At 40.4% G+C, this 23,856-nt stretch overlaps 1 protein-coding gene across 4 annotated transcripts in view; it reads left to right on the top strand.

The window, feature by feature from the left end:
- Positions 1-23,856, top strand: part of ca10a (carbonic anhydrase Xa) — a 358,548-nt gene that overhangs the window by 170,853 nt on the left and 163,839 nt on the right. For all 4 annotated transcript variants that reach the window (XM_028408223.1, XM_028408220.1, XM_028408221.1 and 1 more), the window contains one exon: positions 22,281-22,742. In XM_028408223.1, coding sequence (XP_028264024.1) covers positions 22,682-22,742 — 61 coding nt within the window. In that variant the 5' untranslated portion in view covers positions 22,281-22,681. The remainder of the gene's footprint in view (positions 1-22,280; positions 22,743-23,856) is intronic.

Raw genomic sequence — 23,856 nt, forward strand, 5'->3', positions numbered from 1 at the left:
CTGATAGAGATAGAAAGGGCTGAATTACACCTTGAAGCACAGTTAGTAAAAGACCTGATGTAAGAAAGCACAACTATTATACTATTACATACATTTGAGGCAGCGTTGCTGCCTTTCAAGCCACCTCCATCGCCTCACACCCTTAATTAAAACTAAGAGATGAAAACTTTTCCTTTCAATCTGTATCATTTTCACACTTTTGACACTGCTTAAGGCTTTTTTTGAAAACTTAAAAAACACACACACAACGATAGATCTGATCTAAAGATTACACTGTAAAACCTTATTTTAAACAGACTTAGTCAACATGAACAGAGGGACAAGGCAAGAAGAGTATTTTTTTGAAGATCTTAAACAATATTGGACATTTGTTCTTAATATTTTGTGGACACACAAATGTTCCAGTATGCCTGTATCGACTGTATGTCATACTTCTGCAGTACAGACAGATGTCTGCTGTTCTTCAATATAAATGTCTTCACTGAGGGTCACATTGAGCTGGAAAGTGTTGCTGTTTCTACTGTTTGTTGCGTTGTTGTTTGTTTGGCCATCAATCATTTGTAACGAGCCCTCTGCAGTAGCTACAAGTTCAGGAGGATATGAGCGTCAACAATGGGAATAAAAGTGTCTTTGGTCTCTTTCCTTTTCCTGCTTGTCTCTGAAACGGATTCATAGTCATAGTCCAGGTTACACACAGATGTTCAGCATGTGTTGTTGCTCCACCCTCAGCTTCTGATTTGATAAATTAGCATACGCAGAGGAGCACTTTCACTACCTATTTGCTCTCTGTTAGCTCTGTTTTGGTCTTCGTGACTAGCTAGGTGCTACGTGCTAACTCTCTTCTGCTGTTTGGTGAGGGTAGTTCTCACCAAACAGTTGTAGTTCTGTGTTTTTTGGCACTAGGAGGCAATGTGACTGTCGCCCACTGCTTTTGTTGTTAGCTCTACTGTGTTTTAGAGCCAACGACAACAAAACTGAAAATTGTTGGAGAATCTCACATGAGTGTGTTGATTGAATTCCCATAGTCCTACACTCTAACACAAAAACAATGAGCTAAAAGAGGCTAAAACACTGAAGTAGAATGCATTTGTGTAATATCAGGCTTTTGTCTTTGTGTGTAAAATACACTTGTGTAAAATGGTGGATCACACTTATTGGTAACAATGTTATCAACTTTGTGCAGCCCCATTCTGAGTCATATAGATTCTCAGATAAGTCAGATGATCTTATATGAAGTGTGTTATCTCTATAAATGTGTCTCAGGACCAACATGTCAAACTTGTCCTTGAGCTATTCGATGACAGCAGAGGATAGTGGGATATTGATGTCACCTTTTGCCACCCCGTTTATTTGCCTCTTCTTGTTTCGTAATGCTTCAGTTTTTATTTTTTTCAGTGTCTATGAGTTGTTAAGAGAAACACAGAAAAATCAGAGATTCAGATTGAGTCGAATATCCACACAATTTACTGATTTTGTGTTCGTAATTGACAAATAGGAGTGATTCTGCAAATAATTACTGAGTTTTTATGGCTGTTTAAAGGCTACTAATGTGGCACACAAACACAATAATGCTCCTATTAGATGATGATAGCCTCAGGTGGCTAATAGAGGAGGCTGGTATGAGGTGTAAATGGGCTTTCTGGATTGCTGTTTTTATGTGTAGACTCTGTTTATCCACAATGATAATGTCCAAACAGCAGCTCATTTCAGTAATAATCACGATGTTATAGTGCAAGTGTGGCTCTATTTTTTTGTCTTTAGTCTTGGATTTTTTTAAAAAAAAGTTTTTAATCTTCAAAACCTTCTGAAGCTGGAGTTGTTACCATGTTTGAGTGGTGTTACTATGGTTACAGGTGTTCTTGTATATTGCAAGGAGAGTGGAAGAGGCTGTGTTTACTTGCTGTCACACACACATCCTGCGATTGCCTCTGCTCTGCAGTGATGTGTCCGCTTTTCTTCAGTAAACCCAGTCGGTTGAACACCAGCCAAGATCATTCACTCATTTGAGAATTTGTGGAAAAGCGTTCAGCTTTCGTTTTTGTGATTCATTGAAGTAAAAATAACATTTTTTAATGCTGTAACTTTTAAGATCTCAGTGCAATCTTAGGCTGGGTAAAGACTGACTTTTTCGTCTCTTATTGATAAAGGCCAAGGTTGTCCAGTTAGTCTGTAAGGAGTTGTATAGTTGTGGCTGATTGATTTAATGATATTTTAAGTGAGCCTAAGAACTCACACACAGCTTTTGGATCTTTTATCAATTCTATTTTTCACTGCCACCTCTATGGAAACAGGTAGATAACTACTTGCACTCTTTCTATAAACACTAGTTTTTCACTCAATAACTGTAAAAAGCAGCCCATCCTTACCAGTCATACACAACGTGAGGCTGATTTTTCAGTCCTTAAAAATGTCTGCATACACTGAACCGTGGGCCATATTTGGAGTGTGCGTTGTCAACCAAATGTGGTGGGGTTTTTTTGTGAAGATCTGTGAATTTTTGAGTGAGGTCTGGCTCCCAAGAAAGTCAATGATAGTTGTGTTGATGAGGGAGTTTATGTGCTTGTTTTCAGAGTCTTTGTTGCACTTTTTGACCTAATTGTATGTCAGATTTCAAATATTTTTAACCCCACTGATTTGTTTTGGGGTTCTGAGGGTTAATATAACTTGCTGTACCCAAACCTCCTGCTCTATGTCTTTGTGTAAGTCCACCTGCTACATTATAACCCGCTCTTTAAACAAGCTTATGATAAGAAAGTGCACTATGTTGCAGAGCAAAACAACACAAAGGACAGAATGGAGGGAGGGGTGGGAACACAGAAACTTGCTGTACAGCACAAATATTGTAGCTATTTCACAAATTCACAGCTTGAATAATGCCCTTCCTGAACTCCCATTGTGGATCCAATTTCACTGCAGAGTATAGCATTGGCATTGAATGGAAAAAAGTCATGAAAATACAACACACACACTTCACACTCAGGGGTATTACGTGGTGAAGCCTCCTGGGAAGCGAGGCAGTTCCACCTCAGGGAGCTGTGAAGGCCGATGGTCGACTGAAGCAGAGCGGCGGAGGATGGTGCATACAGATGATGTCTATAGATGTGTACTGGAGAGGCAGAGGATGCTCTGTACAGTATGTGAGCTGAGGTTGGGGGGTAAAGGGCAGAACTTGTAACTGGAGGGGCGACAGAAACAGATGGTGTTTTCAGCTGGGAGTGGGCTGTGAGTGGGGGAAAAAAAAGGGGAGGATGCAGAGAGGGGAAGGAGCTACAGGAAACAGCTGGCAGACGGATAACCTATCAAAAATCAGTGCACAACTGTGGCTGCTCAAGTTTGGCAGTTTATGGAGTTTAGGATTTGACACATGTAGTGCAGCTTATTGATCTCTAGCTGCAGGAGTCACTCACAATGCATTCACCTGTTTGTTTATCTCAGGGGTATTCAACCTAAAGTTATATATATGTGTGTGTGTGTGTGTGTGTGTTTGTGTATATATATATATATATATATATATATATATATATATATATATATATTTTCCCATAGATACGGCTGCAGCGTCATTGCTTCAGTCCGCGACCGCCTCCACACCCGGCGCCAAAACCGTGTGTGTGTCCGACCGGCAAACGGCTCACCCGTGTTTCGACCCCAGGGCCTCTTGCACCCAAAAGACTGATCATCCCACTGTGCCACGAGAGAATCATTCTCAATGATGTCACTAACGATTTATCGAATGCTTAATTAATTGTCGATGCATTTTGTCCTTGAATAATACTTGAGTACTCGAGTAATCGTTGCAGCCCTAATATATATATATATATATATATATATATATATGCCTCTGGGTCTCTGTCTGCATTGTAGAGTTGTAAATTTTACCACCTGGAATGCTCGGACTTGATTGGCTGAGAGCTATCACATGGGATGAGTTAAATTTCCTCATGCGTTAAGCCACTACTATAAAGTCAAAGAAAGCTGCGCCGGTTAAAATAGAAGCTCCTTGTCAGGTGTTAAAGAATAACCTGCTGTTTTGGCTGTACGTTCGGGTCCGTATGGGACGGCTTCTGGATCCTGGACCCGGACCGTGATCCGGCTTTGTTAGTGTCCCTTTGGTTTACCTGATTAAAGCAGCCACAGTATTATATGTTCCTTAGCTTTCAAGGTTAGATTTTAGCACCACTGCTTTTTAGAGATCGATCTCTCATCTATTTGTATTATTTGCGACCACAACAAGTATGACTGATGTTACACACACACAGCGACATACTGCTGAGAGTGTAACTAATGCAGCGTGTGAACATCGATAGTATTCCTGGCCTATATTGCTCCACTGAAATTAAATATGTTTTATTAGGGCAGCAAGCTTTTTAGCAGAATTAATGTCAATATTGTTAAGTTGCTGAAGTAATAAGCCTGTCAACACTGCTGCAGCCTAACACGAAAGCACTAATATAAATAAGAAATGGCACAGATAACACACTTATTGATCTTTCAACATACTGAAATAGAAAATTGGCTTTGGCATACAGGCTGCGCATTAGCATCATTTGGAGTCAGGTGTATTTATATGAGTTTTCTGTTTGATTTGATAATGTGTAAGACTGAGTAATGTACGCGGTTATATTAGCTTCATCAGGGGATGCATGCAGCGACATTAATATCAAATAACACACCACAGACCTTTACATGGGTCCTGCTTTATTATCTGATCGCAAAGAGAGGAGTCCTGGCTCTCAATTTCACCCATGGGTGGGTTATTCAATTGGAACACCTTTGCTGGTGTCAACTTGTTGTTTCGTTAAGAGTAAATCCAACAGTGAGACTCTGAGTTGATTAAAGAGAGAGAGACCTGTGCATGCTTATGAATTCAGGAGGGCACTATGAACCTTTTCTCTGGTGGCATCTCCCTCTTAACCTCACACTTATTGCACTGATTCAGAGGCCAAAGCATGATGAGTCAACCTCGATGGTGTATTTTACCAGCAGCAGGTGCTCCTAGGCATATTACTGCCTGTCTGATAAGTGAGATGTCTTTTAAATTGACATCACTTATCTCTGAATCTTTGTTGTTTTTTTTCTTCTTGCACACAAAATTTACCTCAAGGCTAAATATGACTATAAACACAGGATCTGTAAACATTTAACAATGGTACACTGTTAAAGTTCGCACAGGAATAAAAGTTTCCCCTGCAGGGTGAGCAGTAGCTTTTAAACAGTGATTTGTTAATTGCTGTTCAGTTAAATTATCCCCAGGGTTAATGTAATTAGAGCGAGGCCTGAGGAGAAGAAAGCAGAGGAGGCAGATGCACTGTGTTATCCTTTAATAGTACACTCCAGTGCTTTGGCAACCTTATGGCTGTTTTCTTATTGAGCTGGTAACATTTAGCAGCTAAACCCGTCAGCCTGTGACGGAATTATAGGGTCAAAGAGTTTCTGTTTTCTCAATGTATGTCAAATATTCTGAGAAAGTGTGATTATTGATGAGTGAGTAAGGTGAGTTTTGATATTTTGTACCGTGCTAAATTCCACTAGGAAGCTGTTTGGAAGAAACAGGCACAGCCAATTGGATGTATCATCTGCCAGTGACCGTCTATTACAGGGTAGCTCCAACCAATCAATCTACAAATTATGGTGCAAGTTGCAGAGCATCTTTAAGAGCTATAGCAAGTAGCAGTTAGCACGTCTGTAGAAAGTACGAGTAGAGAATGTTGCTTCTTGGTGTCTTTGTATAGGCAGTGTTGAGGAGTATTTTTGTATAGTATAGTAGTAGTATATTACTTAATAATGTGTGTTTATTTGTTGTTAAAATTCAGGATACGGAATGTATTAAGAAATAATTTCATAGTGTGTCATTTAACTTTGTTTTCTGCAGTATGAGATCAGTTGTTTTTCTGCTCTCTGGAGAGAGCTCCGGTTGGTACGAGATGGCCAAAAATTCAGAGTAAGGACAGCAGAAAAGCCAGATTCTAAAGGAATGTGTTTTTCTCCTGAGTACCCAGTTTATGGTCACCCCCAGATCGGACTCACAATCTATGAGATTTAAGGAATTGAAGCTTTCACCTTATTAGGCAGTAAACACTAATGGTCTATTTGCTTTATGACCCAGGGTCTGCAGGGGGGGCAGTAGATGCCCCTGTGGGGCCTGCAGGCAGGAACGCCCCTGTGGTATATCAATGTCTAGTGGTTGTTGCGTTGTTCGTTGTTGCTGTGTGGTTGTTTGTTCTTGTTGGTTGTTCTGTTTTTGTTTGGTTCTTTGTGTTGCAACAACCCAGAGCTCTGTGACTCAGAATCTGCCTCATTGTTTAATAAATTGTAATTTTGAGACCAGAATTTATCCGCTCCTTTCTCACAAACCAACTCGGGAGGTGATCAGAAGAAACAAGGGGAATTTCATCCCTGACAGTAGTAAGCAGGGGGCTGATTGTTGCACTCTATCACTTAAAATGCAATTCAGTAAGTAATCCAAGTATTCAGAATACTCAGATTGAGTAATGTAACAGAATACATTACAAATTATGTTTTAGGGCATGTAATCTGTATTCTGTAACTGAATAGTTAAAGTATTCTTCCCAACACTGTGTATAGGCCACCATCAGCCCTAAGACATGCACATATGCCCATCACTGACAGCACTTCCTCACAGGAGGCTTTATTATTTCGAACCATCGGCGGTTCTGCTGCAGGCACGTAGCTGTCCGGCAAATTACAGTTTTAATAAAAGCATATATAATCCGATCCGTGCTTTCCCCTTTAGAGCAGGGTAAGTTGTTTCACTGTGTGTGTTTCCCCGTTTCGCCCCTCCCCCAAGAAGCCACTTGGGGGAGGGGCGAAACGTCTTCAAAAAACAATCCTTGAGTCCAGTTGCCTGGATTTAACCCTCATGGACTGTTCGCAAACACTACCCTTATGTGTTGTTCGGAACAAAAACGTCCCCTAACTTTAACGGTTTTAAAAATATATCAGATAAATATTTTTTTGATTTTTTTTTGCGTAGACCTTTTAATTAACTTCAGTTCTAATCAACAGTAGTGAAAAAATCATTTTCCCCCAGGATTTTATTTTGGTCATTAAGTTGTTAACTGTAAAAATCACAAATTTTACCTCCTACCAACAGGGTAAACCACCAATAATCAAGAATGCATGATTATTTAGTGCCATGGCTGTGCAGTCAAAAACTGTGGTTATAATGGAAGTCTATGGGACAAAAATGGCCACGAACAACACATTAGGGAGAAAAAATGAAAATCCAGTGCTGTGCAAAAACTAATAATGCAATAAAGTCAATTTTTTTACTGATGTTTGACATGACCAAGACTGTAATAAAGGTTAAAAAAAATCCAGTCCACATTCACCTTTTCTATTAAAAATTAGCCATTTTGTGTGTTTTTTTTCCATTTATTTGCACTACCCCTTATAAAATTGGTGATTAAAGGGTTTTAAAATCCTGGGGGAAAATGATTTTTTTCACTACTGTTGATTAGAACTGAAGTTAATTAAAAGGTCTATGCAAAAAAATTTCAAAAAAATATTTATCTGATATATTTTTAAAACCGTTAAAGTTAGGGGACGTTTTTGTCCCGAACAACACATAACGGGCCAAAATTTGCCCACAGTGTACTGTTGACCTATGAAAAATTTTAAAATCATATTAACAAAATGTATGTAAAATTAAGCTTGTTGAGCAAAAATGATTCAATTTGTTCACATATTGACAAAGTTATGGCCAAAGTTATGGCCTCTCAGAGGACAAAAATGTCCCGAACAGTGCATGAGGATTAAGATCTTGGAAATGCCACCATGAATGTTTCTGTATTAGACCAGCTAAGTTTTGTTCTTGTGAATGGGAGTTTTTTCCCTTTCTTTCACAAAATCAGCTCTGTATTTTTTCCACATGGCATTGTAGGAAATAATTCTATATGGCTGTGGCTGTTCACATGGTGTTCACATGAGTTGTGTTCAACCTGTGTGTGTTTGCCTTCACCTCATCTGATTCTAACTAGGTCAATGAGTACTCAGAGCTCAGCAATTACAATGAAAGAATGGAGAAACCCGTAATAAACTGGAATTACAGGTGGTGCTGTGAGCTAATTTTTGTCATCTTTTTAAATGTGGTTGTCTTCTGCTGCTTGGATAAAGGAAAGGGCTAAAGGACAGTCAGTGACAGCATGTGAAATGTGAAAGCTGTTCCTGTCAGGCTGACATACTATCTCCTGTGACCCAGGGTGACCCTCAGCAGCAGCTTGTCACTATTGTGTTATGCTCTTTCATCCCAGATTATACCCTTTAGTGTTGGAGGGTTATGAACAGGTAATCTGCTCGCCCCTCTTTAATCAGATGAAATGTGGGATATTTGAGTTGATGTGCCAGTTTTTAACAACTTAGCTCTCTGCTCTCAAAGTCACCTTGTGTTTTACACAGAAAGTAAAATCTCACACTGACAACTGAGAGTGAACTCACAGCCAGGATTAAACACTGTGCACAAAAAGTCTCCAGATCAGGGGGTAGATTTTGGTATTGTGCATCAGTGTGATGTTCCATACCTGTGATATTCTCCCTGCATGTGAAGCCTTTTCATAAATAAACCTGCAAATGATCATTTCAAGCCACTGAGTTTGGTCTACCATTGCCAAATGGTGAGTGGGTGGGAAGAGTTTTCAAATATGTATTCACAGAAACCCACCTCTCCTGCCGAGCTGCCCACAAGGAAAACTTATTTATGGAGCACAGTGGGGTTTTTTTTTTTTTTTTTTTTTTTTTTTTTTGCCAGTTTCGTTTCCATAGTGCAGTGCAGCTCTCGCCATAAGGCAGTGTGGTGCATATCGAATTTCACTTCTTCTCTGCCTGGTTGATGGAAGCCTTAAAGGCTGAAGAATGTGGGACTGTCTTTTTATTAAGCACCGCTGATTTCATAAATATGCTCTTATCCTTTTTGCTGACATACAGGATACAGTAAGAAAAGATTGTCAGCCTTGAAATGTATGGTTACAAACAGTATTGCATACATTGAGTTGCTAGGCAACCCTACTGAATATGATGCATATTATAAGTTACTTTTTAGTCACAGTACACTGATTCATAAATGCTGTTCTGTATTAAGCCTGACATCCAGGTGCTGCAGCATTATCTTACTGTAACAAGAAAACAAAGTCAGTGGAATTGCTGTGCTGGCCTCTTTAGCCTCCTGTTGTCATGATGCTAACAAGCTAGCTTAAGAAGCTACAACCAAATAGCTGGCCACTACAGCCCACTTTAAGACTTGGACTTGTGTCTTAAAGGTAGGGTAGGAGATTTTGAAAACTCAATGAGTCAGCCAGATTTGGAACGTAAACACACGCCCCTTTCTCTCGGAGCTCACCCCGAAGCCACGCCCCCCAATCACATGGACGCGCATTACCTGAAGACGAGCTGCGGTCTGTACAGTGCAGCTGCTCTGCACGCACCTCTCTGGTGCGTGCAGAGCAGGAAGAGAGTGACAACCAGCCAATACTCCACACAGGGTCCACCCGGAGGATTGGCTGATGTTTTTAGCGTTTTATAGCTTCCACAGATGATTCATATTCTTCTTTTTAATGCGAAACTGCCGAACTAATCGTTTGCTATCGGATTGTAAAGAGAAGTTACACTAATTTAACAAAAAGTGCATCAGGATGAAATCTCCTACCCTACCTTTAAATGCCACATAAAAAAAATAATGTGGCTATCCTGATGTCTGCATTGTTCTCCCATTTAGCATCCATCCTTCTAGCAGCACACACTGGCACCTTCGTCTTCACCTTTTGTTGTTTTGTGCTGCTTAGCAAGCAGTCATTTTGACATTGTTGAAGTAAATATTCTTAGGAATCACCAAGAAGCTGATAGTTTAAATAAATAAAATAAAATAGTCAGACAGGTTGTGATAGAGTCCTCAGTGTATTCAGGTATGTGTGTTTTTTTTAAAGCAGTAAAAATACACACAAAAACTGCCAACCAGCCATCAAACTGCAACCAATATCAAAAAAATATGGAAGCATTGCCCTGCTTTCAGTTTCAGTTTCATCATCATTCCTCAGCAATTCGCCATTCTTTGGATTTCTGAGTTTGCTTTTTTTTATGGTGTTTTTTTTTTTTTTTAGAGAGCTTTTCAATATACTGCCAGCCACCTGCAGCTAGAAACTCTAGGAAATTATTTCCTTCAGATTTTTTTATCAGTTATTTCTTATTTTAGGACATTAGAATAATCTCTACATTTGACCTAATCTGGAGAACTGGAGGGCAAAAAAACAAAACACTGGAAGACAACACACTCATGCTGAGTCAAACAACTCTTGATCATATTCTGAGTTTATAAAACAGCAGGACAGTTTGTGGGTGTGACAGGGACCAATGAACAAAAACACAGCAAAGGGAGAAGACGATGAAGAAAAAAGGAACATTATAGCAAAAGAAGCCCACAAAGTTATTCAGATTTCCCTGCAGGCCTTTAACAAATGTTCCATGGCTCAGTACTACTGTGTGGGACCTGAAATCTATACTGCACTGCACCAAGAAATATTTTAACAGATCCATTTATGTGGTCTGAAATAGCCTCTTCACCGGAGCGTGAACAGGACAACAGTGAAAGCAGAGATGTGCTTATATATTTTTAATTATACATTCATTTCACAGAATTTATAGATGAGCTGCATGGTGTTTTGCAACCAACCAAATCATATCTAAAGGTTCCTTATATTCAGATTGAATACGGAGGTTTTTAAACATCTAAAAGTTTCAATATTAACATCCATTATTTTATTGTCCTACTTCAAATTACTTAAACAATCTGATATAATTGCAAATAAAACAGTCCATTAACTTTTCTTGTTTTGCTTGATAAACAGAGACGTGAGAGTTTTACAGTGTAGTATTATGTTGCAAATACACTGAACTTCATCACTATTCTACAAAGACACTGCAGCTTTGGTGTCCTGAAATAACAAGTGGCAATAAGTGGAAACCTAAAAATGTTTTTTTTCCCCCTCATATATCATAAACTGTCTTATTCATAAAAGACAATCATAGTTTTTAATGATGAGAGCAGGTAAATGAGCTGGTTGATGTCCTGTGAGCCCGCTCGCATCGGCAAATGTGTGTTTTCTTCAGTGCAGGAAGCAAAAATCAATTTTACTTTAATTTGATCTTCTCTTTTTTTTTTCTTTTCATTTGGGGACCGATTGGCAATGAACACATAAACAGTCTAACCGACAGTCTTCCACAAACACACAGAATGTGGATCTGGTTTTGTTGATGGGTGAAAAAAGTGTGGCTCAAACTGCTACTTGAGGCATGAGGAGGGATAAGATGAAGGGTGCTTGTTGTCTCCACTGTGCTTTATCAAGTCCGAAGTTAATGCGGCATCGAGCAGGTGATTTCAGAGCGCTTCACGCTTCATCTGCTGATAAGCCCATTTCCTTTTCCAGCAGGACGTGGCACCTCTTTAAACTGCTACCACCAAAACTGATCGGACCATCTGACCTGAACACCACATAAAATATTCGACTCATGCTGGATACTTGATTTCTTCTTTTTTTAAAAAAAAATCTATAATCATCAGAATTTAAAGAAATCCAGCTTGAAAATATTTCCCTTTCTCTGTCATGCAATATAGACTATATGAAAGTTGTACTTTTTTAAATAACTGATGGAAAATATTGAGCTTTTCACAATATTCTAAGATGCACCTGCATATGGCAGCTTCCAGTCAGAACACAGGCGTCTTATTAGAAGGTATAACGTGTGCACACTGCACGTGGGAAAAATCCTTTTGTCAGTTATGCTACAGTTGTTCACATTTCTGTTCTTGCCCATTGTTTCCCTGGTTATCAGCTAAGCAGTCACTAACACCAACATATAAACCAACCACCGCTCTAATTGGGTTAAATTACGATGTTCGGAGCAGAGGCTTAGTTTGAACTGAGGAGCAGCTGCTGCACCGGGTCCAGGAGGTTCGGTGTGTTGACTAAGCTGATAAAATTGATTGCTGTGTGTCTCTGTACTATCTCTACAGGGACACCGGAGGCTGGGCCTCACATCCCCAGTCGGTCAGACTTCAAAGGTATTTCAGTTAGTTAGAGAAAGATTTGCAGTGAAGCATTTGGGGGTCCTGACTGCACTCACATCAATATTTAACCAAAACTGTGTTTTCCTAACCTAAAATCTCACCATAAGAACAATATGGATTTTATAAGGTGTATCATTTGTGGAGGTGTATTACTTTGTTTGATTTAAGAGATAGATATATATATGTTAGGGATGTCCCGAAATCGGGCCCGGTTACGTGATGTCAGACTTGATCGGAATCAGACGATACCTCCCGATGAGGACTCGGATACATATTTAGTAGGGCTGTCAAAGTTAGCATGTTTTCCGTGGATTAATGTAGCATAATGCTGCAGAGACTGGCTCTCTGGCTTGTAGTGTAGGGGTATGATGTTGATGAAGATTCTCAGTCATCCAGGTCATCATACGTAGAGAAGATTGAAGCAAGGCGTCTGGACTTGTAGAGTTTTCTTGAAGACGTTTCGCTGCTCATCCAAGCAGCTTCATCAGTTCTGTTTGGTGGGGAAACATGGTTTATATGTGGTTGCAGACCTCAGTGGGTTGGTCTGGGTAAAACTTAAAAAACAATAGCACTAAATGTTTCCATAATTACCTGTGATGTTCTGGCTGACTGAGCCAGGTGTGTTTAACGACTGGCTAAGGACAATGAAACTGCCGAAGGGGGACTGGTTGACAGCCCTTTGTTCTGGAGTATGATAGTCGGTTAGGGTGCAAGAGGTCCTGGGTTCGAGACCTGGATGAGGCTTTTTCAGTATCAGTATGGGATGGCGAAGCAGTGCACTCGAGGAAACGGGCCAAAACGTTCTAAGACTTTCTAAATTTTATCAAAAAGCTGGAAACAAATTTACATACCAGACAATCTATTTGAAGTGGCTACTAAACCACATCCCACTGAATACAGATAAGAACTCATAATTGTGTTTAACAGGTATTTTATTGATCAAAACATTTTCACATCGACTGATTGAGCCATTTGTGTGCAGATGAAACAATTCCCATTAGTGGCTTCAAGCTGCCCGCATGGTGGATATTTTTAAACTCCATCATTTGCTGATTGAGAGATTCAGGTTTAACAGCTATCAGGTAATCTCTTTCCAAGCGGTGCAATGATTTGCACGACTGACGCTTCAGCATCTTAACTATCAAGGGCTGAAGAGCCACCAGTTACCCTCAGAGATTTCCTTTTCTTAGAGCACATTTAACCCTTTCAAAGTGGGTGTGTAAATGTGACCTGATGCGTGAAGGCTTCAAAGAAAAGCTCTTTCTGATGTCATTCTTTTCTTTTTTTTCAAGCCATTTATCAGCAAATGAGTCTTTTATATAAACCACTCCAATCCAGCCAGTCACCTCTTCTAATTAAATGGTATGACATGGCATCAGAAACGGCACAGCAGTAAAGAAAAATAAACTTTAATGCAATCAAATACGTATTTGTCGTTCCATTAGTCAGAAACATCTGCCCATGAAGAGCTCTCATTTAATCAGCTGATGACTGTCGTTGCTTACCGTCCTTCAGGAAGCACAGTTTGGTTTAATGTGCTGTCAGTCACAATGGGAGAATAGGTTTTTGATTAAATGGAGATCTCATGCGCTCCTTATACGTCTTTATTTCTGACACACAAGCATCAGTGTGCTCATTTAGACTGGAAATGAAGGGTTAAAAGTGTGAATAAAAGGAACAGCTGTCCATTAACCAAACAGTTTGCCTGATGGTCTGATGGCAAATGTGTTTTTTCTGCACCACTGGACATTACATAGATAGATATGAAGTTTTGAGAACAGTTGCAGGAAATGGAGCTAAAGCTCTTTTTGCTGGTTTTAAAGTGTTTATTTTTTTTGGAGAAATTGAAATTGACTTGCTTATGAGGTAAGCCCCTGTGGCTGTGTGGGGAACTGCAATTCCAGAAAGGTTCAGGTGTCATTGTCAAGATTACGAACCATATTTCTCAGCGATGTGTTGAGTCAGTACCATCAGTGTCAATTAGAAGCATCTCATTTTTGTGGGTATATCTGTAAAACATTAGCAGCTGTCCTTTCTTTCCTTTGGATGTCCTCCAGGCGGTTAAAAGAGAGAGTGAGAGGGACAGAATCTCATTAAACTTTTGGGGTCAGCGCTAAAATAGATTTGGGTGTCATCAACATAAAGGTGGATGTTTTGTACTCTTAAAAGATGTCCACCAGGCAGTATGTAGGTTGAATGTAAGATGAGGTTGAGTGCAGCCTAAGGGACCCCACAAATAAGCTTTTAAGGAGAGAACCTGTACTCAGAAATACTATGATTTAAAAAACAAAGTCCTATATTTTAATGAAGCAGGACTTTAACCAATCCAGAGCCAATTAGGGCTCTATAATTATGGGATCTGAATATTCAGCATGGACACATAGGAACAATATTTGACACTTTTGTTTTGTCACAGTACAGATTTAATGTCAACAAAAAGTCAAATATGTGCCCTTTTCCCTAATGCACCCACGGTGCCATTATAAATCTGTCTTTGATGGACACTTTGGATCCTCCCGAGGACAGAGAAAAGCTGTCTGTTTACAGCAGCACGACAAGAGGAAAAACAAAACCCTGGCTGCATAATAATGAGACCTGGCCGTTGTGGACAGATACATTTGAATTAATCATAATTAGCCCAAATGAAATCTTTCACCATGTTGCATTTTCTCCCCCCTTTTCTCCTCCATGCTGCTAATCTCTCTCCCTGCCTTCCTTCCTCCATCTGTTTCTGAGAAGGCAAAGTCATTGAAGAAAAATAAAATCATTTGGCTGTCCTTAATGTGTTTTGATTTTCCCATTAGCAACCCAGTCATTCTTCCTCACACGGGCATGAGCATAATTAGTGTCTTTCATCTGCATAAATTTGGCCTCTGAACCTCAAGAATATCGATCAGGCTCACGAGCACAGCCATACCTGCAAATTATGAAGTCTGCATGTTATGAATCCAGGGTTCTGCAGAACCAGGATACTTCATTTCTTTCTCCTTCTTTTCATTAGAAACACATTAAGACTGTCTCTCTCACATTTGCCTCCTGCCAGGATTTGATCCCATGTCTTACATTCAAACATTTTCCAATGTTAGAAATGCAGTTTTTCACCAAGAAAATCTCTCAGTGAAGACTGGCCATTTCAGATGCAGGGGGGTGGGGGTGGGGGTGGGGGTTTAGGAGAGGATGGCCAAACTAATCCCGTTACAAAGCCGGTGTCTGTACAACTGTGGGAAGATTTGAACATCTGAGAGGAGCCGTGCTGCTCATATGGAAAATGCGCCAAATGTGTTTGGAAAGCACCGAAGCCAAAGACTAATGACTGCATGAAAATGGATATGCATCTCAAAGACGTTCAAATCTTCAAGTGTTGACAGTTTACTCGGATATTATCACTGGATGATTATCAGTTTAGGTAGTAGATAGTTTGTTCTCAGCTTGTAGGCTTCACACAATGGTTATTGTCTTTGAAATATTATTATTGATTTTTTTAAGTTAACACTTTTTATGTATATTTTCAGCATCAGCAGCTTTTACCTGCTTGGGAGTCAGAGCACCGCTGTCAACTCAGCTGCTCATTTCTTCTTTATTAACAACATCTTAAGACTGTGATTATAGTCACATAACTGAGTATCATATTTTCCGGACTATGAGTCGCACCAGGCTAAAAATGCGTAATGAAGAAGAAAAAAACATATATAGGTCGCACCGGACTATTAGTCACACCAGCGTGCCAGCGTAAATCACTACATTTTTTTTGCATTACATTGCATCTTGAATTCCTCTTAACTTAAGTTGTGCGGCTGCAGGACATGGAGAGTGAGACACACAAGTTCTTACGCGGAGAAATGATTAGCTTCACCGCACAGTAACTCCGATAAACATCCTGTAAATGAGTCAAAGGCAGACTACTGTGCGCTCATATAGCTGTCTGGAATTAGCAACCTATCAACCAATCAGAAAATAGAATTTCTTTGTTGCCAGGTGAGGTCTGAGGCTCAGGTGCGTCACCTATGCTCGGAATGCAAAGTGTGGACAAGCTGGAGGTGGTGGGACGTCAGGACACAAGGCTAACTAACTGTATATTTTAATATATAAGTCGCTCCTGAGTATAAGTCGCATACCCAGCCAAAGGATGAAAAAAAAGTGTGACTTATAGTCCGGAAAATACAGTAGTTAATGTTAAGGCATGGAGCTGTTATAACTTGCTGAAATCTACAGCTTCAACTACCTGCACATTCAGGCCATATGGTGTTAAACTTGTGCATTCAGTGACTGTGACTAAGCTAATAACCTTGGCTGAGAAACGTCACTAAACCTGCAGTTCCTTGTGTGGCCACTTGAAGGCTGAAAAACGAGCCAATCTCCCTGTGTTTACAAACAAAGCAGCTGTGTCGCAATGAGTTTGGTGGGAAAGAACCAGAATGCTAAACTACATTTGGGGATTTTAGGGCTCATCCCAGCTGTACTCTGTTGTTCATACAATTTGACTGCAGGGGTGGTGGTTTATGACACTGTTTTACCATCACACAAACTGTTATGATGAAGTGCTGCAGCACCTGAAGAGCTAAAAGGAATTGAAAAGTCAAGTTGAAGTGCAAGCAATGAGGTAAAAAAGTGCTGCAGGCGACAGTATTAGATAACCCAAAATGTCGGAGCCTCAGCATCCTTCAGGCGGGACATTAATTCAACGTTTCATCATGCGTTTCACCGCTTATTGACTTTTATCTATACAGCAGAAACACTAGTTTCACTTCTCCTCTGTGGCAAGATTGTCATGATTTGAACTAATTAAAATAAGTGAAGTACAACCATGAAGTATCTGCTACCACGTCGCTCATGACTGGGCTGCAAATGTGCTTTTAATGTGCCTGTAAAACACAAAAGACACAGAGGAGGAGTGTGTGTGTGTGTGTGTGTGTGTGTGTGTGTGTGTGTGTGTGTGTGCGTGCGTGCGTGTGTGCGTGCGTGTGCGTGTGTGTGCTGACGCAACAGACTTTTGAATTTCCAGATATTGGAACAACCCACACTTCTACCGGACGTCTGGGATAATAATACCTCCAGTAATGAATAGAATATAAGCGCCATCCACAACCTTCAGACACACTCCTACTTATTCCTCTCCTCTGCTGCAGTATGTAGCTGTAACAGTGTTTACTGTGTAGCCTAGAAGGCATGCCTACCTGTTTCCAAGAGTTTAAAGAGATCATAATATTAATTGCTTCATTTTGAGTGAAGACAGACTCTTGATCATGTTGGAGTAGATCCTAACATCTGCCTGCCCCCTAGTATCTGGAATCAAGTCCACAAATGGAATTAGTGAACTTTGCAAACTTTTAATTGCACATAGCAACAAGTGAGAACAGAGTGCCAGCAGCTGAAATGTGGTCTCACTTGTTATGCATCATATTAAAGGAGGGAAGCCGTGAAGTAGTACCAAAATCAGATTTCCACTTGACCCGTTGGACATTAAAAAAAGTGGAGTGAGAGTTTATGCTGCGTCTTATTGGCTGGTGATCTGAAGCTATGTGGAAATGGCTGACGTGGTCAACACGAAAACCCGCCACATTTGGTCCATAAAATTACCCGGCCAATACGACTCGTGGTTATATTTAAGCAAACGGAACATAAGGATGCTTGTATATGTAGAATGTATATAACAATAGATTTAATGACAATACCTGATATTTTGACACTAAAAAGTGGGATGCACCGAATTTTCGGCCACCAAATATTTTCGGCCCAAAAGTGCATTTTCGGTTTTCGGCCAAAACAAGATGTTGTGATGACGACGCTCCAGCATGTCTGCGGTGTCTTTTCTTGCTCCATTTGAGCAGCTAACTAAAGAGATCCGCTCCTCTGATGCATCTGCAGCTGACGTTATTCTTTTAAACGCAGCACTAAAGCATCTTCTAAGCAACAAGGTTGAGCAGAACCGTGGAGTGAAAACGTTAAAAAGTACACTCATAGTCCGTCAGCACGCGTTTCACTACTCGGCTTCTCTGCACTTCATCACGGTATTGATCCGCGTTATAAAGATCATACTTGGATGTGGGAATAAAGCAGCGCGCACAAGAAATGATCCAGGTCGCTTGGAGATGAAGAACCCGCTTAGAGTGCCTCAAACAATCACAGACAGGCTGTTCTGTTCTGATTTACTATGTATGTGATATCAGATTTATTTTTCTGCTGGACATTTTTTTTTAATTTGACAAAATGTTTATTTATGCACTGGCCCTATTTAAATAAGATGTACACATAATGTACACGAGTGGGGTCAAGCTAAGTTATTTTATTTTATATTGTGCATTGTTTGAATGTGCTAAATAAATATTTTCAATTTCTTTATTCTTTGAAACATTGATATTAAGTTGTGCATTTGCAATGCCTTGATTTTAGTGAGGTTAGAACACAGTTATAGCCATAAATGCAATGGTACTAATAATTGGCATAATATGTTTGTTTTTTTCGGTGTTTCGGTTTTCGGCCTTTGATTCCTCATTTTCGGTTTTCGGTTTCGGCCAAGAATTTTCATTTCGGTGCATCCCTACTAAAAAGAGAAGGTAAATGAATGTGGTCTCTGTGGAATGTTGTTTGCTGTGAACAATCCTTGCTATTTTTGCCCATAATAAACATTTACAACAGGTACTGAAGTTATCTGTCTAAAGAGGGAGAAGCTCTGGAAATTTAGCCTTTAGACCAATTTAAAGTTTGGAATTAAGGTGTAATCTAATCTAATCTGCTTCTGGGAAGCTTCCAAACAGCATTTGAATAACAAGTCAGCCCATTTGTTTTTGTACGAATCTCAACATTATGCAGCGGATTTTTCCTAATCCGGCTATAATCGTGAAAAGATCATATTTATCAGCAGTGACAGAGTGAATCAGGGAGCACGTCGATGGCAGGATGAGTTGTGAGAAGAGCAATTTCCTTCCTCGTGCCAGCAGCATGGAGACCAATGTCAGCTGAATAACAATCATATCTGGGCTTAAAACAGGAGGTTTCATTGTGTGCTTTCTGGTTGGAGTAACCTTTGAAAGAAGCAGCTTCACACAATGCAGGAAAGAGACACCGGATGAGTCTTGATGGGTAAAAAGCATCAAGGTCCGAAGGGACCGAGGGAATCTGAGGGGATGTATCATTTTGATGTAGAAAAGTGCCACTTGAAAAAAAACAGGCTGTGTATGGTATTGATTGCCCGTCATTCTCTACCTCCTGCTCAGCCATTGTTACTTGGAACATCACAAAGACCATAAGCGGCAAAGGGATAAACGGAGGAAAATCATAGCATTAAGTCTTTATACCTTCAAAAAAAAACAAAACACCTTTGGACGATATTTAAGGATTCAGAAATGTGTCCAAGAGATGGAGTGAAAGATTCAGTGTTTTTCACTTCAGTGGTCAGTGAGAGCATCAACAGCTAGCTTTGCATCTTTGCACTGTAGCTGCTTGCATTTCAATGAACAGGCAAGATCCTTGAGTAAGCCTTGTTTTTGTCAAGGAGGGATCAATAGTGAGCTGTATGTGCTTGTCAGAATGTAAAGTGACAGCTGTAGGACTATATTGGAGCAGTGGAATATTAGTTCAGCATTGTAATGATGTTGTCTCGTGTCATGACATCCACTGAAAAAAGACCAAAAACCTGTCTCAGGTGGTCCCTAACGTTTGATCCACACGATGTGGATGAAAAAAGGCCTTCATGTTTCAATGGCTGATCGATAAGGAGGTCCATGGGGACACGCAGGAGGACTCTAAGGAGAAAGTGCTCCTTCTTTTAGCATGGTAAAAAAAAGTGAGCTGTTGGCTCATGGTAGAGTTTGTGCTATTAAATGCGGATCAGCTGTTATTTCAACTGAACTTACTGCAATGGCTGTAATGTTTTATGATATACATTATCATTATATTATATATTATCATTATATTCAGTGGTGGAGGAAGTAAAAGTACAATTACCCAGCAAAATATATACTTAAGTAAAAGTAGAAATGCTACATCAACAATCCTACTTAAGTAAAAGTCTTAAGTACTTTTAAATGTACTTAAAGTATTAAAAGTAAAAGTACTCACGCACTGAATATATATTATTGATTTCCATTGCAAAGGATCTGAACAGGTTAAAATAATCAAAGAAATCATCTCAAATGAAAATGGAGCATGTGTAGTTAATGTCCATGTTCAGTCCAGAAGCAGCTATGGACAGGTCTGTGTGTCATGAGGCAGGCTGTGGGCATCAAGTGAACAGAGAGGCTGCTGATAACAAACAGGCATTCAGCATGTTTACTGTGTCAGTGTTCCTGCTGTAGATTCATGTTATGATTCATGTTCATCAGACATTAATGGATGGACCTGTGTTAGCAGACAGCAGCTAACTAGTTAGCTCACTGAGCCAGAGCACCGGCATCATGACTGAGGCTCATTATAGAAACACAGCTGGCAGCGTGACACCACCTCCATGCAGAGTCTGACCTCTCATCAGTCCAGCACAGCTGTATGAACACAACTGTATTCATAAATGTACTTGTAACTACAGACATTGTAAAAATTTGTAGTGGAGTAGAAAGTACAGATAATAGCTGCTAAATGTAATGGAGTAAAAGTATAAAGTATGCACTATTATTTTTACTTAAGTAAAGTACAAATACATAAATTACTTAAGTACAGTAACGAATTCCACGAATTCCACCACTGATTATATATATATATATATATATATATATATATATATATACATATATATATATATATATACATATATATATATATATATATATATATATTTATTAATTGTGTCCAGGGTGTCCCTCCAGCTCCCCACATGTGAGAAATCTGCTTAAAGACACATTGATGATAGTGGTGTTGGAGAACATTCGGTCTGTGATGTCCTAATATGAAAATAGGCTAACACAGTACCCCTGAGGAGCTCATTGTGTTCCCATATACTGAATATTTTAGTGCATGTAACAATATTTTAGGCCAATGATAAAATATTCAACTTTGGTAGAATCATGCATACTTTTAATTTGAAAGGGACAGAATAAATGTGGAGAGTGTGTGCTTCACGTTCCATTTGGGACTCATTGACCTGTTAGAGGCACAAGGCGGGGAAATCAATGACTGTGCGCCAGCTGAGGTTCTCTAAGGTTAATTGTCTTTCCGGTGATTCTAGAACCTTCCTTAAATCGACTTCATGATCCATCCAACAGACACAATAGTTCAACACCAAGCAGTGCGTTTTTTTTAATCCACCTGTGCGCACCCCCGCTTCTCTCCACTGAGACATGCATGCGCCTCTCGGTGGCGCGCTCGCTCCTCATGAATCCGCAAACCCGCAAACAGCGTCACTTCGGTGCCCGCGGTGTCCCTGGACACCAGCGCCGGTCGTTTTCTCTGCGCTAAGAACTGCTCCGGTCTTGACGCACAGTCCTGTTTCCGGATATTCTACGGTGCGTCGAAGCTCCGCGGTTATGAGTTTTCTGATCTTTTATATTAATCGCAAAGACTTGATTTCCCACTCGCTGTGACTGATGCGTCCTTGTTCTCACAGAAAAACACACATTTCATCTTGTATTTACTCAGGAAGTCTGTAAATCAGACAGATCCGTGCTCAGGGTGTGTGAGAAGTGTCCCTCTGTCAAGTTACACGTAAGCAGGCGCATCTTGACCGGAAGTTGTGCAAGTGTGGATGAAAAATAAAAGCATGTCACTATTAAACGACAAAGAATGATAAACAAATGTGCACAAATAGATTGTTATGTTTATAACGATGTATTTATGTACATGTTTTTTTAGTTAAAAGCGTGAATCAGTAGCTCCACCGTATACAAGTTTATTTCCATTGTGGGTCTCAGGACATTTATTTGTTTGGGTTTTGCACTCGTTCTGTTCTTTGCACAACCTAAAGGATGTTGGAAAAAAATCTTTTCAAATCTCTAAATTCTCCTGCGACACTTTTATACTTACAGGATTTTACTGCGCGTAGAAGCGGTGCTTTTATTTTGACAGCTCCTGGCGGAAGTGCTGATGTCATCGAGTAAAACTTGACGCTGAAAGGCACAAGTCTCGATTCGAGGCTCGCCACCTGGCGATGCGAGTTTGCTGAGTTGTGAGGCGTCTCCAGGTGTTAGACCGAGCCCACAGCTGTCCCACCATATTCATCCACGCTTTCTCAGTCACGCTGTTCTCTCTCTCTCTCTCTCTCTCTTTTCACTCGCAGATATTTTCCTGAAGCGATCATGTGTGACTTTCCGTGGTAAGAAGTGACTCTGTGAAACGGCACACCGGGGTTTGGATGGCTGGATGTGTCCGTACCAGGGCGCGCTGGAATAATACTGTGAACTGACAGGATCGCAGCGTGTCTGTGGAGTTTTTTTTCTTTCTTTTTTTGAAAGTCCATCTTTGGAATTTGTACATTTATCAGTGGGAACGTGCAGCGTTGATTTCTCAGGTTGTTTTGGTCACCTGCTATGTGTCTGGCGTGGAAAATACCTGGTGGAAGGTGTACAGCGGGATCCAGCCTGGGAGGACAGTACATCAGCATCTGATACAGCTCCGTGTCTGAATTATTCCCCCCTTTTTTCTAATCTCTGCGTGATGTGCGTGGAATGAAGACAGAGGATGGATATAATTTTGGAAATACTGATCATTCTTCAAGCTAATTTTATTGTCTGCATATCAGGTGAGTTATATGTGTGTCTCTGGTGCTTGAAATACATCCACAGATGGATGATCTTTAACTTTTGCAGGGAGCTTTGGGCTGTAGTAGAAACACTCCTCACTGGAGCATGTGGGGTAAAGGGTGCAGATTCTGTCACTTAGTGCACCTGTTATAAAATCCCCGGTTGTTTTTAAGCTTTGGTACCTCTCTCAGCGTGTGTGTGTGCGTGTGCACCGTATAGCCTCCAGGATGCGCAGTCTTCTGACGCACGCATGACACGGGTGGGCTTTAAAATAAACTGCGCCGGGCGCACGGCAGTCTGCGGTGTGAGACACGTTTGCGGCGCTGTGGATCACAGCTTCATGTGCGTGTCCAGGCAGATGAGCAAAGCCCCTCTCCACGCTCCGTCGTGTTTGAACGGATCCAGGACCTCTACGCCCACTTTTTACTCTGCACCTCCCGTCAGCTACGACGGGTTCTGTAAAAGCACTCATGGTTTTTTCTTTAAAATATATTACAACTGTTCAAATATGTCCTGTAGTTTTGTTAAATCACGGCACATATTTGCGGATTGATCCATTGCTTTCCAAATCCCGACGCGCCTCAGGCAGTCGGAGCATTTGCATTTTTGGGCACAAAATGCAGATACAGCGAGAGCTGAAGAATTTGAAAACCACAATTTTGAGGGAGGCATTTCGTCATTTTGTTATTTTGTGCTTCCAAATGACGCAAATCTGGGAATTCACTATGAAAACTTGTGCGTAATGCTCTGTATTTACACATTACGCACGCCAAGCTCTCCTTTCTTCTTTGTACTTCAGCCCGCAGGTTGTCAGGAGAGAAGGGAGAGGAGAGAAAAGGGGATTTATGTGACTCATCAAACCACGTCAGTGGCCTAAGACTCACCCTTTGGTTGTGATTTAAATGATTTTAATTGAGGGCAGCTTATTGCTAAATCCTGCTTTGCTGTATGTGCTATTAAAGTCCAGTAGGAATGAGGGTACATGAGCTTCCACTACTGCCCATGCAGCCATATTAGCATTCAGGTGGCGAATTAAAGTCGAAAATACCAGACTGTACCATTCACCAGTTGGGAGCACCACACAAACAACTTTTAGAGATGCAGCTTTTTTAT

The sequence above is a fragment of the Parambassis ranga genome, chromosome 6, assembly GCF_900634625.1.
Source record: "Parambassis ranga chromosome 6, fParRan2.1, whole genome shotgun sequence".
Taxonomy (NCBI): domain Eukaryota; kingdom Metazoa; phylum Chordata; class Actinopteri; family Ambassidae; genus Parambassis; species Parambassis ranga.